The following is a 14,837-nucleotide window of genomic DNA, read 5'->3' on the forward strand; positions in this document are numbered from 1 at the left end:
ATACAAAATTGACAAAAAATTGACGAATCATTGCCAGGTGTCATAGATTAATGTTGATTACCCAAATCATACGGCGCCTTAAGGAGACGTTTAGTTTGAGTAATGGATATTTCAAACAGAAAGTTTATTTGAAATTTTTTTCGAAGAGGAATGGTTTTGGTTATAGACAAAGTCAATAACAAGTGAAAACGACAATTAAAAATATCAACAAGCATGCACTAAGACGAATGATTCTGGTTATAGACAAAGTCAAGGAAGGTAAAGTACCATTGTCTATTTAGGAGTTCTAATCTTTTTGTGGCAAGTCTAGGATCGTTTTTAGGCGTTGGAAGATAAAGCTAAAGCTAAGTTAACAAGTTGGAAGGGAAAACTTTTAATTCATTCAATCAGTTTTTAAAAGTATGCCGTTACTGTTTAGGGGAATATTCCCACTTTTTAATAAAAAAATTTAATAGCAAGTTTACCCTATTTGTGAAATGACATAAAGACCTAAACAAAAAAGAATAAAAGAAAAAATATTTTTTGTTCAGAAGCCCCAAATTTTGAAGGCAGCACCGACCAAGAGGAGAAGAAACACACCACCGACGATTATCTGGCGAATATCTTCCTCTTGAAGTCATAACAAAAGTATGTTTTGACTTTGTGTTGGATTCATAGCATTGTGATGGAGCATTCAATAAGACTATTTGCATTTAGTACAAAATTACAAATAAAGATAGATAGCTAACTCATTCACTTCTCTTCATAAGATTACAATCTCTCCTTATCAGGGAAAGGGGGCGGCTGAGGGAAGAGGATTTCAGCACGGCGGCATTGGTGAATCAAGGAATTGAGTGGTGGAGCCGTGGAGGTGGACAATGGCAGAGTCAAAAACTCTTCTCAGAGGGGCCTTTAAGACATATAAAAGAAATTAGACCAAATATAGCAAATGAATTAATTGGAGAAAATTCTAAGGTTTTTTTTTTTTTTTTGGCATGGAAAATTTATGAAACAATAGCGATGGAGCTTCAAAATTTTTACAAAAAGTATTGATGATTATATCATACGGACATAAATTTTTTTTTTTTGAGCTTTAAAAAAAAAAGAAGCAAGATTCAAACAATAATGTAATGTCATAATTTAAAACTCGAATAAACTAGGTTGTCATCCCTCATTTCTCCTTTTCATTAATTGAAATATTATTCATTTCTCATTTTTTATCAAGATCCCTTGACTTTTCTTGATGTCATTATTTGAATATTAAATCATTTACAAGTCATTATGTGTCAATTTAAAATTGAAAAATTATTAATCATTTTCAAATATAATATTTTTAGTATTTTTTTTTCATATATTTCTATTTATATATAATTTGTATCTTTTTTTTTTTTTAATTTATACCAATATTCTTTTACTTCTAGCTTGTACCCATAATTTTGAATTTTAATATGTACCCATATTTTCAATTTAATTTGTACCCATAGTTTTGAATTTTAATATGTACCCTTATTTTAAATATAATTTGTACCAATATTATTTATGAACGTACCCATGCTAATTATATGTTTTTATTTTATATTTTAAAATATATCAATAGTTATTATTTGCACTATATTAATAATTTCGTGGGCAGACTTTTTTTTTTTTTTGAACTATGTGAAGAACAAATTACTCTATTATTGATTTTTAAGTGATTGTAATATTTGTAACAATATTATTTTGATTTGTTTAAATTTTATAATTTGTTGGATATTGAATGCATAAATGCATGAGTTAAATTTCTTAAATGATGCTAGGGACCTTGATCAAACTATTTAAACAAATAAGATTTCATTCTAACAACTAGATTAATTAGGGACATGAACTAAAATGACCCTTAAAACTATTACCATGAGACAAAAGGTTAATTATAAGGTTAATAATTTAAAAATTGTTGTGAATAATATGTGGATGACCCACATGAATAGTTTGTTACTATTTATGAACAGTATTTTCACTATTCATTTGTGGAAAATTTGTAAAGTGAATAATGTTCTCTTTGCTTACAAAACGAACGAGGGTATAGAAGCCATAAGGCTCACGGTAGAGGAAGAGAGAAAAAAGAGGAAGAAGATAGGAGATAGTAGAGAGAGTTACTTTTGTACTCCTATTATTTCATATTATATAATGAAAGCATCACTGCTGCCCCGAGGACGTACTCCAGTCACACTGACTGTAGAGGAATCTCGTAAATTTTGTGTCTTGTTTTATTTATCCCACTGCACACACCATTGATTTTACAACACGTTATTAGCACAATGGTAATTGGTTTCCAAAAATCCAGAAGAATCTCATCAAACTTGAAAACCTAGATCGTGTCGTTCTAGACGGGTCTTGAAGACTCAAGATAATTCTAGTTTTGAGTCTTACGTTGCTCAGCCTGGTGCCCATGGCTGCTGTCTTTTGATGGTGTTGCAATCCTCTGGTAAATGCCAACATTTTCTTCGTCACCAGTTTTGTGACTCCCTGTCTAATATCCAATGCCTGAAGTGTTATCACCATTGTTTGGTGAAGAGATCGACAACGACAAAGGTTTATTGGTTTTGCTCCGCTGGCAAATTCCCATATCCCAGCTGCGAGCTCTAATTGAGATTACCTTTGCTGAACAATGGGCTTAAAGTCCATTACCATAATTAAATAAATAAATAGAATAAAAATGGGAGCCAATGAAAGAGGTGTGGTTCTGGTTGTGCACAGGAAAAAAAAAAAAAAAGTGAGTGATCAATCATTCATGTGTACAACTCAATACAACTTGTGTTTGGGAACCATCCAAACATTATACATTTACGAGTTTTTGGTTGTGTTATACATGTGCCTATTGGACTGCCACAACGTACTAAAATAAGGCATCATACAAACTGGGAATTTATGTTGAATTTGATTCACCAGCTATCATTCAACATTTGGAACCCTTGTTGGGGATATGTTTACCGCGTGGTTTGCAAACTATCATTTTGATAAGACAATTTTCCCGCCGTTAGGGGGGAGAAAATAACTTCGTTCCAGAAGAACGATGAGAAAATATCATTCCAGAAAAATGATGAGAAAAGACCGTTCCAGAAGAATGAAGAAAATTTGTCTTATTTTGATTCATGAAGCAATCAATATAAAAATGAAGTGAGAATAATTGAATAATGCAACGATATGCAAATCAAATGCCAGATGCATTTAATGATGCAACGAAAGTGATGAAATCACATATACTTGCTGCAAATGTGTCTACAAGAATTAATGTCCCTGTTGGACAATATAATAAGGCAGTAAATGATTTATCTGTTGCACGCCTGAAGCGTGGCAGACCTTCAAACTTAAAAGGTTTAGTCATTTGAAAGAAGAAGAATATGGCACTACTGAACTATTGCATTCTCGAAGCATAACTGTTGCATGCCAGAAGCATGACAGTCGCTGCATAGATATACGTCCCAGAAAGGATAATCCGCGGACATGGGAATGTTGATGTCTCATGCATGAAGCATGATAAATGTATAGGTTCCAATGACTCAACTCCCAGAAGTGGAGATTAAAATCCAAGCTCTATAATGCTCAAGAGGAAGTTATGATCCGCATTCTCTAAATTATGACTATCCTGAAAGAGTTAGTGTAATGCCCTTGAAGAGGCAATGAATATCCAAAAAGAAATGAAAAGCTTTTATGCATGCACATGCACATGAGAATATGGGATCATAGGTTGATGATAACTAATGGTAATTTTGGTCTCTACAAGTAGCTACTAAATTCATCAATGAACTGTCTTGATATTGAGCCTCGTTCTTTTTCCATCAACAAAATTAATGGCCAAAAATGGAGAATTATATGCAAAGGGTTGTGAGTCGCCCACATTATATCTCCATAAGTAAATCCCTCAAATATACATGGAAGCAAATTACTCTGTATAAATTCCAAAGGAAAATGTGTCATGAAGTGTAGAAAATTCTTGAAGGATTCAAATTGCGTGAAGTAAGCCCCCAAAGGGTAAAGCATAAAATATGTACTCAATACTAATGGATGGTATAAATTGCATTAGTGAGTACTTTCATTATAATATTGTTGCAACATACTAAAATCTCTTGCAAGAGTCGATGATATTAGATTAGGACTCCTGAAGAGTCTAGAAAGATTATAAAATGTTGAGAGAAATATTGACTCGAACTGCAGATCAAACAATATGGCAACGTGAATCTTATCCATGATGTTTATGATATTAAAGAATCATATGGATTAAAGATTATGAGTTGAATACTCAAATAATGTAGACACTAAGAATGATCATTTATCTTCGTAAGGGTAAAGATAAATTGATATTTGGTCTAGAAGTACCACATCTTAGTGAAGTATATGCTTTATTGTATTTGGCACAATACATTGAATGAAATAAAACTTATCTATTAATATCTCTGAGAAATTACAGATATGTGCATGCACATGAGTTAAAACAAACAAACAGGATGGAACATTCACAAAGGTTGCTTATGTGAAGCCTCAGTACTCGGCAATACCCCAGAAGGGGGAAGCACTGGAGATTGATCATGTGGCACCCCAGTACTTGACAAAACACCAGAAAGGGAAGGCATCAATTGCCTTTGGAATCTAGCCACGAATCTTTAGTGATCATTTTGAATCCGACTTTCGGATTCTTGAAGCTAGTCAAGCTTTCTTTTCATGCTCGTCGAGTAATTATTTGCAAGCATGTGTAACACTCTATTCTCGTGCTTGAGCCTTTTGATATCTTGTTTAAGACTTGCCAACTCAGCCATCAATGATTCAACTTGGTGTGTTCGAGCAAGTAAGCGTTGGCCCATATTGGATACAAAGCCTGTACATTGAACACTAAGAGCCAATGAGTCTTGAACGGCCGACTCATCAGACCGTTTTGAATGGATTCTGTTATATTTTGGAGTGAGAAGATTCCTAACTACCACAGTAGCGGTTATGTTATTCTTCATCACAGAGTCCCCAACCGTAAGAGGACTATTAGAAGAAAAGAAGGACGGGCGCCATATATTATCCTGACGCTGCTCGTCTGTATCACTCCTAAGACTCAAATCTAAGCAAATGTTAGATGGGCAAGCCTTTTTCAGAAATGATGAAGGAAAAAAGAGGTCAAATAAAATCTCAGAAGTACAAGAAGGGGAAAATTTCTACATGCAACAACTTTTTAAGCATACTCTTGAACACAATTGATGTCTCTATAAAAAGGAGAGGCAATAGAGCCACTTGTTCAAAAATCGAAGAGACACCGCTCTTTGAATTTCAAAAGCTAGATTTTCAAGATAAAGTTCGTCAACATTTCTCAGACGCAATCTCACTACAGTTGCTGACAAGAGTAAAGGCACATCACCACTACTTGCTATTGAAAAATCTCTATATATGTCGACCTTCGTTTTCCATAACAAGGCAGACTTGCAAGAATACCTAACTCTTCCTCATCTTCGAGAATGCATCTTCAACAAAGCATCTCGAAATACTCAGTTTTCTTCCTTTCCGAGAATACCTCTTCAAAACCAGTCACACCAGAGCAAGATTATCTCATATCATCAAGGACGAGAGCAAAAGTATCTCATATCATGAAATCTCCCTGTCATTTCCTTTGTCCTTGTTCTTACCTGCAAAAACAAGGATAAAGAAAGCAATATCTTGGAACCTCCACTCAAACTTTCGATAAGGAACCAACTGCTTGGAACCTTTCTTGATTGCTTACCTAGAATGGCTCTCGAGTACTTATCTTCAACTGTTGATGAAGCTGGGTCTTAAGTCATCAACACCGCAGAATAATTGGCATGTTGTTGGCTTTTTACACTGAAGCTGCCACGCATGGATGAGTCACCAAGAAGTTAAGGACCATTCAAATGCAAGGTTTGCATTCCACTCTTGCATCAGTGAGCAAATACTACAAGAGAAGATGTCAAACCTGCATAGGGAAAAATTAGGAAAGTTACCATTTCTGCAAGGGAAACAGATAAGGCAAGTGAAAATGATACATTAAAGCATGTGGAGACAAATGCAATAAACACGTGCTAATTCATCCCTGAGAAAGCTGAAGATTACTTGCCAAGTGAAGCTCCTCATGATCCAATTTCATTCAAGATCAAGCCTCGAAGGTCCTTGAAGAAATCACAAGTTCGATTCAAGATCAAGTGTCCACCACCCTTGAATCAAATTTAGCTCCAAATAAATAAAGTAAATTCAGACTTTTGGAGGAAATCAAAATACCCCCTAGCCCAGTTCAAGAACAAGCCTGTGGAAAGTTAACAACAAGTAAAGCATCTTTTTTTTTCGGAAACTCTTCTCACTAAAAGACTGAAGCAGAATGATTAACGATCAGCCTAAATGATTTGAAATCAGGGGGAGATACTCATCAGGGGGAGCATCTAAAACAGATCAAGATTTTAATGAGTCAATCGAATACTTGTGGTCATCCAAGGGGAAGTGTTATGAATAATATGTGGATGGCCCACATGAATAGTTTGTTACTATTTATGAACAGTATTTTCACTATTCATTTGTAGAAAATTTGTAAAGTGAATAATGTTCTTTTTGCTTATAAAACGAATGAGGTTATAAAAGCCATAAGGCTCACGGTAGAGGAAGAGAGAAAAGAGAGGAAAAGGAGATGAGATAGTAGAAAGAGTTACTTTTGTACTCCTATTATTTCATATTATATAATGAAAACACCACCACTGCACCGAGGACGTACTACAGTCACACTGACTATAAAGGAACCTCGTAATTTTTGTGTCTTGTTTTATTTATTCCACTGCACACACCATCGATTTTACAACAAAAACAAAACAAAAAGTTGTTGACAACAACTTTAGAACCCATGGGATGGTGGAATTGTCAAACTATTACCCTGAGATATTAATTCATGTTGTAGGCCTATTGATTGAACTGTATTTAGGACAAAGAGGGAGAGAGGCCGGCGACAACAGAGAGAGAAGAGAGAGATGTAATTCTGAGGTGTGTGTTGTATCACCCCATTGTACCTTTATTTATAGTAGTAGGGAAGGTTAAATCCTTACCCTAATAAGATTACAACTCTAATAGGAATTAGACTACTAAAGGGAATATACAAAGATACTCCTAGATACACTAGAATTTACACCATCATATTCCTAATCCAATAGGACTGCAACACTCCTCTTTGAGTGTGTAAATACTCAAACAAAGCATCACATCAAATCTTCAGTAGATAAGGTAGAGTACATTAAGATCAAGTGAGTATGCTTCAAGATACTCCTCCTGAGTTAGACATAACTTCCAAATAAGAGAACTATAAGTAATTCAACTCAGATAATTTACGCATACCGATTCCTTAGACGAGCTTTTGAAAAGTAGACTTGGTGAATAGATCGGCCAAGTTGTCTTGGGAACAAATTTGCTTGACTTCAATGTTCTGATGATGTTGTTGCTGGTGAGAATAAAAGAACTTCGGCACTATATTCGAGGTGTTGTCTCCCTTGATGTATCACTTCTTAACTTCTCGATACATGTTGCATTGTCTTCAAAGATCGTCATAGGAAAGTCAACAACGAAAGAAAGACCACTAGTGCTTCAAATATGTTCCATGACTACTCTCAACCATAAGCACTTATGCAATGCTTCATGCAAGGTGAGAATCTTAGCATGGTTCGAATAAGTCATAACTAGCGTTTGCTTGGTAGACTTCTAAGATATAACGGTGTCTCCAACAGTAAAGACATAATCCATTTAAGAACGTGCCCTATGTAGGTCAGACAGACAACCAGCATATGTGTAACCAATGAGGCAGAAATTAGATTGAGGACTGAGGGGGTGGCAGCACCTCTCAAGGATTCATGGGTGTAGAACAAGCCTAAATCTGTCGTACCCTTGAGATAGTGGAAAATGTCTTCAACACTATTCCAGTGTCTACGTGTAGGCATATTGTTGTATCTAGCCAAAAGATTAATAGCGACGAAGATGTCAGGTCTAGTGCATTAAGCCAAGTACAATAAAGTACCAATTGCACTGAGGTATGGAACTTTAAGCTCCAAATTCTCTCCCTCATCCTTCTTTGGATGAAAAGAATCTCGTTTAGCATCTAAAGTCCGAACGACCATAAGAAAACTCGAAGGCTTCACTTTATCCTCATTAAAACGTCGCAACATCTTCTGGTGTAGTTCGATTGATGTACTAGGATTCCATCCGAACAATGCTCGATCTCCAGGCCAAGACAACATCGAGTTTTCCCAAGATCTTTCATCTCAAATTTTGATTTCAAGAAAGCAGTAATTTCCTCAAGCTCTGCGGGAGTTCCAATGAGGTTCATGTCGTCGACATAAACTGCAATGATCATAAATCTGGAATATGACTTCTTGATGAACACGTATAGGCATAGTTTGTATTCACATAACTATGACTTATCAAATATTCACTCAGATGGTTATATCACATCCGCCGGATTGCTTCAATCTGTAGAGTGATTTCCTCAATCTAATCGAGAGGGTGTTTCGTGGTCTAGAATGATTTGAACCAGTCAATGGAAATCCTTCTGGAACTTTCATGTACATTTTCGTATCTAGATCCCCATAAAGATACGAAGTTACCATGTCCATAAGCTACATATTCAGTTTTTTGGAAATTGCCAAACTGATAAGGTAGCGGAACGTTATGACGTCCATTTCGGGGTAATACATCTCTTCGTAATCAATCCCAGGGTGTTGAAGAAACCTTGCGCTACGAGGTGTGCTTTGTATCGCATTATTTCATTCTTCTCATTACGCTTCCTCACGAAAATCCACTTGTAGTCCATGGGCTTCACATGTGGTGGAGCAGGAGCTATAAGCCCAAACACCTTACGTTTCATGTGGTGCCGCATAAATCCCTTTTTTTTCTTTTTTTTTTTTTTTTGAATTCTAGGGGTTAAAAACCCTAATTGTTTCTAAATTGATTTCGATGCTTTGACTCACAAATTTCACATAGTATAATTGCGTATTGCATGAACAAGTATATATATTGACAAAATATATGAACATATATACAATATATATAATTGGAAGGATAATATAAATATAGGAGGTTCATGCATGATGGGGAATGTTTTCATGCTTCAAGGTGTTTCCAAATATCTTAATTTATTGTAGAAGAACCTGATTGGCAAAAAATAATTGAAAGCCTTTGATGTTGTAGAAGAAAGCCTCCTCCACGATCCTTCAATTTCTTAGCTTCTGGCAAGAGTGTGCTGATAACATGTTGTAGGCCTATTTAACTTAACTGTATTTAGGACAGAGAAGGAGAGAGGCCGACAGCAACAAAGAGAGAAGAGAGAGATGTAATTCCGAGGTGTGTATTGTATCATCTCATTGTGCCTTTATTTATAGTAGTAGGGAAGGTTAAATCATTAGCCTAATAGGATTACAACTATAATATGAATTAAACTACTAAAGAGAATATACAAAGATACTCCTAGATACACTAGGTTTTACACAATCACATTTCTAATCCAATAGAACTGCAATAATTCAAACATAATTAATTGAATTCTAATTTAACTTGTATAGAACTTGTCTTATATGATGTGACTAAAAAAGGAATTAGATTTTATATGGTGAAACAAAAGGTTAATTATAAATATAAAGTTTAGTTTTAAAAAACAAAACAAAACAAAACAAAACAAAACAAAAGTTGTTGACAACGACTTTCAAACCCATGGGACAGTGGAACTGTCAAACTGCACAGACCAATGCACTACAAGCTCTTTATTACCAAACTTGGATTGGGATCCTAGCCAGATCCTCTTTGTAGAGATCTGGAGGATTAATTTATTGTGTCCGTTTATTGTACATCGTGCGGTAATAAATTATTTTAAATTTTTTATTTAAAATTAAATATAAACAATATCTAATGAAAACAAATCGCACGATGTATGGTAAATGAACACGATGAATTAATCCTTCAAATCTCCACAAAGAGGATCCAAAAGATGATCCTCATCCGCCAAACTTAGTAGGCAATAACTATATATTAGTAAATTTCAAGATAGGCCTAGGCCTCACATGGCCTCTATGTGGTTCGGCCTTGGAGGTGGACGGGTGAAGAAGCTGTTATGTTTTAAAAATAGAAATACGATGGATGGTGATATAAAGTGAATAAGAAAATAAAACAAATGGGTGGGTCTAGCCACTCTCAAAGTATATAAGACTGTAACATAACTAAAACTAAAAATAAAACATAACCACAAAACGCGTGAAATTGAAAAATCATTAGCTGAGGACTACTCACATTTTTAATTTTCACCGTTAAAAGCATGCAACCTCTTTTTCTTCGACGACATACGGGCCTAGCCAGGTTTGAAGTCCTAGAAACTGGGACATGTTGGACCACAAAACAAAGCAACAAGGACATGCTGACCAGAAGCATGAGCTTGATCGAAAATAATTTGAAACAAGAGAGCACGAGAAACATGCAGTAACAAAGACATGCTGACGAGAAGCATGACCTTGATCGAAAATAATATGAACCAAGACAGCACGAGAAACACGCATACCATGCATCACTGCCTATATATATGTACATCTTTTGATATCAAATTCACATACATACTCCTAGTAGCTTCAGCTTCTTGCATTCAGCCACATTGCTCCTCGATGCATAATAATACGCCTCTTCGAAGCCATGGAGCCTACAAGCCAAGCATATGGAGTTACGATTTTATTCAGTCCTTGAAGATTGATCATAATACCCTACAGGTGATTGATCGATTTTAATTACGACATTTTTTTTTATTTCTCTCTTATGTGTCCATTTGCACTTTTTGTTTAGTATTTAAAAGACCCAAAAAAGTTCATGCCATTGGAACGTGACATACATCAAAAACCTGGTGATGTTAAATTTTGTTTTGAAGCCTTTTGCTCATACATATTGAATTGTACATGCATGTAGCTAAATTGGATATAGTATCAATGTAATTAGTCGTAATTAGTCGTAGATCATTGGACCGAATTTGAAAATGCAATATATGATACAAGTTTTATCTAGACGTATTACTTACACTTAATTACTATTGTAGGATAAAGTATACAAGGATGGGTGGAAGTTCATTGAAGAGAAAGTTAAGCATATGATTGATTACGATGATGATGATACCAACACGCTGACTGCGCTTGAGCTCATAGATGACATCCAACGGTTAGGTTTGGGATATCACTTTGAAGAGGACATAACGAGAGCCCTTGATAAAATATTGAACAACATTGATGGCCAGGGAACTGACCAGAGTCTCCACCTCACTGCCCTCAGCTTTAGGCTCCTTAGACAACATGGATTTGAGGTCTCCCAGTGTATGTAATACGCAAATATTTTGTTATTTATTGTTATAAACGATAGATAATCTACACTAAATTTATCTAAATTTTAGAATAGGATTTTAACCCAGAAAGTACGTGCCTTAAATCTAAACAAAGTACACCTAAATTTAACATTTAATCGGTTGCAACTCAACATTACAATTTAGTGATATTCATCTTCACTTGTAAGTGCAAAAATAGAGAGTTTGCAACCAATTTATTCTCTTATCCTTTTAGTGTAAATATATCGATGGATAGAAAAATATATTTATCATTTACAGTTGATATATACCACATACTTTAATTTGGTATAATTACATCAAAACTATATTTAGTAGGATTCTAGCTCGTATTGATACATATGCGAGACTTAAGGTGCAAGGCTTCTACCAAAATAGAAATAGTTTTGGAGATGCGGGCTTCCCTACTATCAGTTTTGGTTATTAGCGCTATACCATGCATGAACTCACTTATACTATGTTTCAATTAGAGAATTGTGAGTTACAAATAATCTTAATGCTTAAAAATGCACTTGAAGAAAACGCTATAACAACGAACTACTCAAGCACTTGAAAGGTGATTTTGAAACACGGCAAAATTACAAAATGCCCTACAAATTAAGACATTGAACAAAGAACTTTCAAATTTTCTTCTTGTCATTTTCAAGTCACTCTTTCTAAATGCACCATTAAAGTTTTTCCATCTAAATTACTAGATACGTATATAATAAACTTGTATGAAACTCAGATGTATTCAGTAAGTTCACGGACGGTAATGGAAGTTTCAAGGCATGGCTTTGCAAGGATGTAAAAGGAATGTTGAGTCTATACGAAGCTTCATATTTTGCTTTCGAAGGAGAGAGCCTGTTGGATGAGGGCCTTGCATTCTCAACCATTTGTCTCAAGAACCTCAGTGGAGCTAATGTTACCAAAGGACTAGCAGAACAAGTGAGTCATGCACTGGAACTTCCACTGCACCATAGAATGCAAAGATTAGAAGCTAGACGGTATATTGAGGCATACAGTGAAAGGCCCGATGCAAATCAGGTGCTACTTGAAATTGCCAAGCGAGATTTTAACTGGGTGCAATGCACACTCCAAAGGGATCTTCAAGAAGTATCGAGGTAACTATATTTGGGAAGAAAGAATCAAACACAGGATTAGGAGCACAACTGTATATATGTTTTAAACCATCAAGGGAATTATATACTTGCGACCATAAGCATGAACCTAATTCAATCAATGTATTTGCTTCATTGATATTGCATTTAGGTGGTGGGTGGATATAGGCTTGGCAAAAAAGTTGAGCTTCACCAGAGACAGATTGATGGAGTGCTTTTTTTGGTCGGTTGGAATCGTCTTTGAACCTCAACAGAGTCATGCCAGGAAAGGGCTGGCAAAAGTGGCTGCTCTAGTAACCACAATTGATGATGTCTATGATGTTTATGGTACTTTGGATGAACTAGAGCTTTTTACATCTGCAGTTGAAAGGTTAGAAATTTTCTTTTGTGTTTATATATATAAATTTAGATTGCGTGGGATGATTTCTTCTCGGCGTTTCATTAATTAACAACTCTCTTAATTAATCCTTAATTGCGTACTTATGCTACGCAGATGGGATATCAAAGCTATACAAACTCTCCCAAATTACATGAAGCTTTGTTTTCTAGCTCTTTACAACACAGTGAATGAGATGGTTTATGACACTTTAAAGGAGCAAGGAGAAAACATTCTCCCTTATGTCACAAAAGCTGTACGTACACTACATTCATATTATCATATATCAACAATGCTACTTAGACATATAAAATTAACCAGATTAATAATATCATATTATTCTCCAATTAAATTATAACTTCAGTTTCCAATAGTAATTAACTGCAATTTTTTGAATTATATATATCTCAGTGGGCTGATTTGTGCAAAGCATTTCTAAAGGAGACAACATGGTGCTATAACAAGCACACACCCACATTTGAAGAATATATTGACAATGCATGGATATCAGTCTCTGGGGTGGTGTTCTTGGTTCATACATATTTTCTTCTCAACCCAAAGGTCACAAAGCAAGCACTTGAATGCTTAGAGAATCATCACAGCCTCTTGCGTTGGCCATCTCTTATTTTCCGGCTTTCCAATGATTTGAGTACTTCAACAGTACGTATTTAATTCAAAGTCTGTTCAACAACTATTTTAGTTTTCCATTTTTTAGATTGAAGATTAAAAATTTGTTTAGTAACTTTGTACAGCTCTTAGGTTTTTAAATAAATAAAAAAATCTGAAAACCAAAATCAAACTAAATCTTGAAAGGAAAATGATAAAAACACACTATTTTTCCCTCCTACACGTTTGTTTCACTATTTCATTTATTTTATTCAATCTAATGTTTGAAATAAAAAGAGGCGTGCGAGGCTAAAAATAGTGTAAAAATCAACTCCTATATTGAAAACTATATTGAAAACTCACAACGTTTACAACAAGTTTTTAATTTAAAAAAAAAAACAAAATAATTATCAAACGACCTTTTTATTTCTTTTTAATCGGTACTTTAATGCATCATGCATGCATCAGTTTATCTTCACATTAATATTCTATATATTAATTTGTTGTTACACTGCAGGCAGAAGTGGAGAGAGGAGAAACTGCGAACTCAATCTCATGCATGATGCGTGGCAGTCTAAATGTTTCTGAGGAATCTGCTCGTCAATATATAAGTAATTTGGTTGAAAATAGTTGGAAGAAGCTGAACAAAGATGGAGCTTCTGCATCTCCATTTACAAAACAATTTGTAAAAGCAGCAATAAACCTTGCTCGGATTTCCCAGTGCGTATACCAGTATGGTGATGGGCACGGAGCTCCAGACACAAGAGCAAAGAATCGAATCATATCAGTGATTGTCGATCCCATTTAAAGACCATAACACATACACTTATATATGTTTGATGGTTTTCCCTTAAAAAAAATAATATGTTGGATGGTTATTAGCCACTAACATAGTGGCATTTATTTTAGTTTCTTGTTCGATTTTTCAATATGTATTAGAATAAAATGTTTGTATTTAATTTAAATGTCATGTGATATTTGATATTTAATTTCTCAAATCTCCAAATAGTTTTTGGTGTTTAAAAATTAAAAGCCATTTAACTGGTTAATACTAATATGTGTAAAAAAGTGTGATTGGATGGTACTGCATATCAATACAAAATTGACAAAAAATGGACAAATCATTATCAAGTGTTGTGGTCTTGTAGATTAATATCTATTACCAAAATTATATACATCTTCTTATATAAGGAGATGTATAATTTGGATAATAGATAATTATATAATTCCAACAGAAAGTTTATATGAATTTTTTACTTCTCACACACCCCTTGTTAATTTCTGTCATTTGATCTTCTTTAATTCATCCGATCCGATGGACGAAAATCAAAATGGTGTTTGAGAAGTAAAAAGAAGTGTATGGATAGCACACCCCTTTCTTTAATATCACATATGAAATGGATAGAAGAACAAC

The 14,837-nt window shown here is 34.7% G+C and overlaps 1 protein-coding gene across 1 annotated transcript; it reads left to right on the forward strand.

Moving 5' to 3' along the window:
* Window positions 1–10,586: 10,586 nt before the first annotated feature.
* On the forward strand, window positions 10,587–14,326 carry LOC103946959 (tricyclene synthase EBOS, chloroplastic). Its single transcript, XM_009357789.3, has 7 exons — window positions 10,587–10,724; window positions 11,045–11,315; window positions 12,069–12,444; window positions 12,593–12,811; window positions 12,935–13,073; window positions 13,229–13,477; window positions 13,941–14,326. The coding sequence occupies exons 1-7, from the start codon at window positions 10,623–10,625 to the stop codon at window positions 14,229–14,231; spliced, it is 1,647 nt and encodes a 548-aa protein (XP_009356064.2). The 5' UTR covers window positions 10,587–10,622; the 3' UTR covers window positions 14,232–14,326.
* Window positions 14,327–14,837: the final 511 nt, after the last annotated feature.

The sequence above is a fragment of a genome, unplaced genomic scaffold (genome assembly GCF_019419815.1).
Source record: "Pyrus x bretschneideri cultivar Hongxiangsu unplaced genomic scaffold, Pyrus_bretschneideri_v1 Contig13, whole genome shotgun sequence".
NCBI lineage: Eukaryota > Viridiplantae > Streptophyta > Magnoliopsida > Rosales > Rosaceae > Pyrus > Pyrus x bretschneideri.

Excerpts from the sequence above, each read along its gene's own strand:
- LOC103946959 (XM_009357789.3), top strand. The coding sequence starts at position 10,623 with ATGCATAATAATACGCCTCTTCGAAGCCATGGAGCCTACAAGCCAAGC. Across the intron at positions 10,725-11,044 it reads TTGATCATAATACCCTACAG|GATAAAGTATACAAGGATGG; the intron begins GTGATTGATCGA and ends TTACTATTGTAG. Across the intron at positions 13,074-13,228 it reads TCCCTTATGTCACAAAAGCT|TGGGCTGATTTGTGCAAAGC; the intron begins GTACGTACACTA and ends TATATATCTCAG.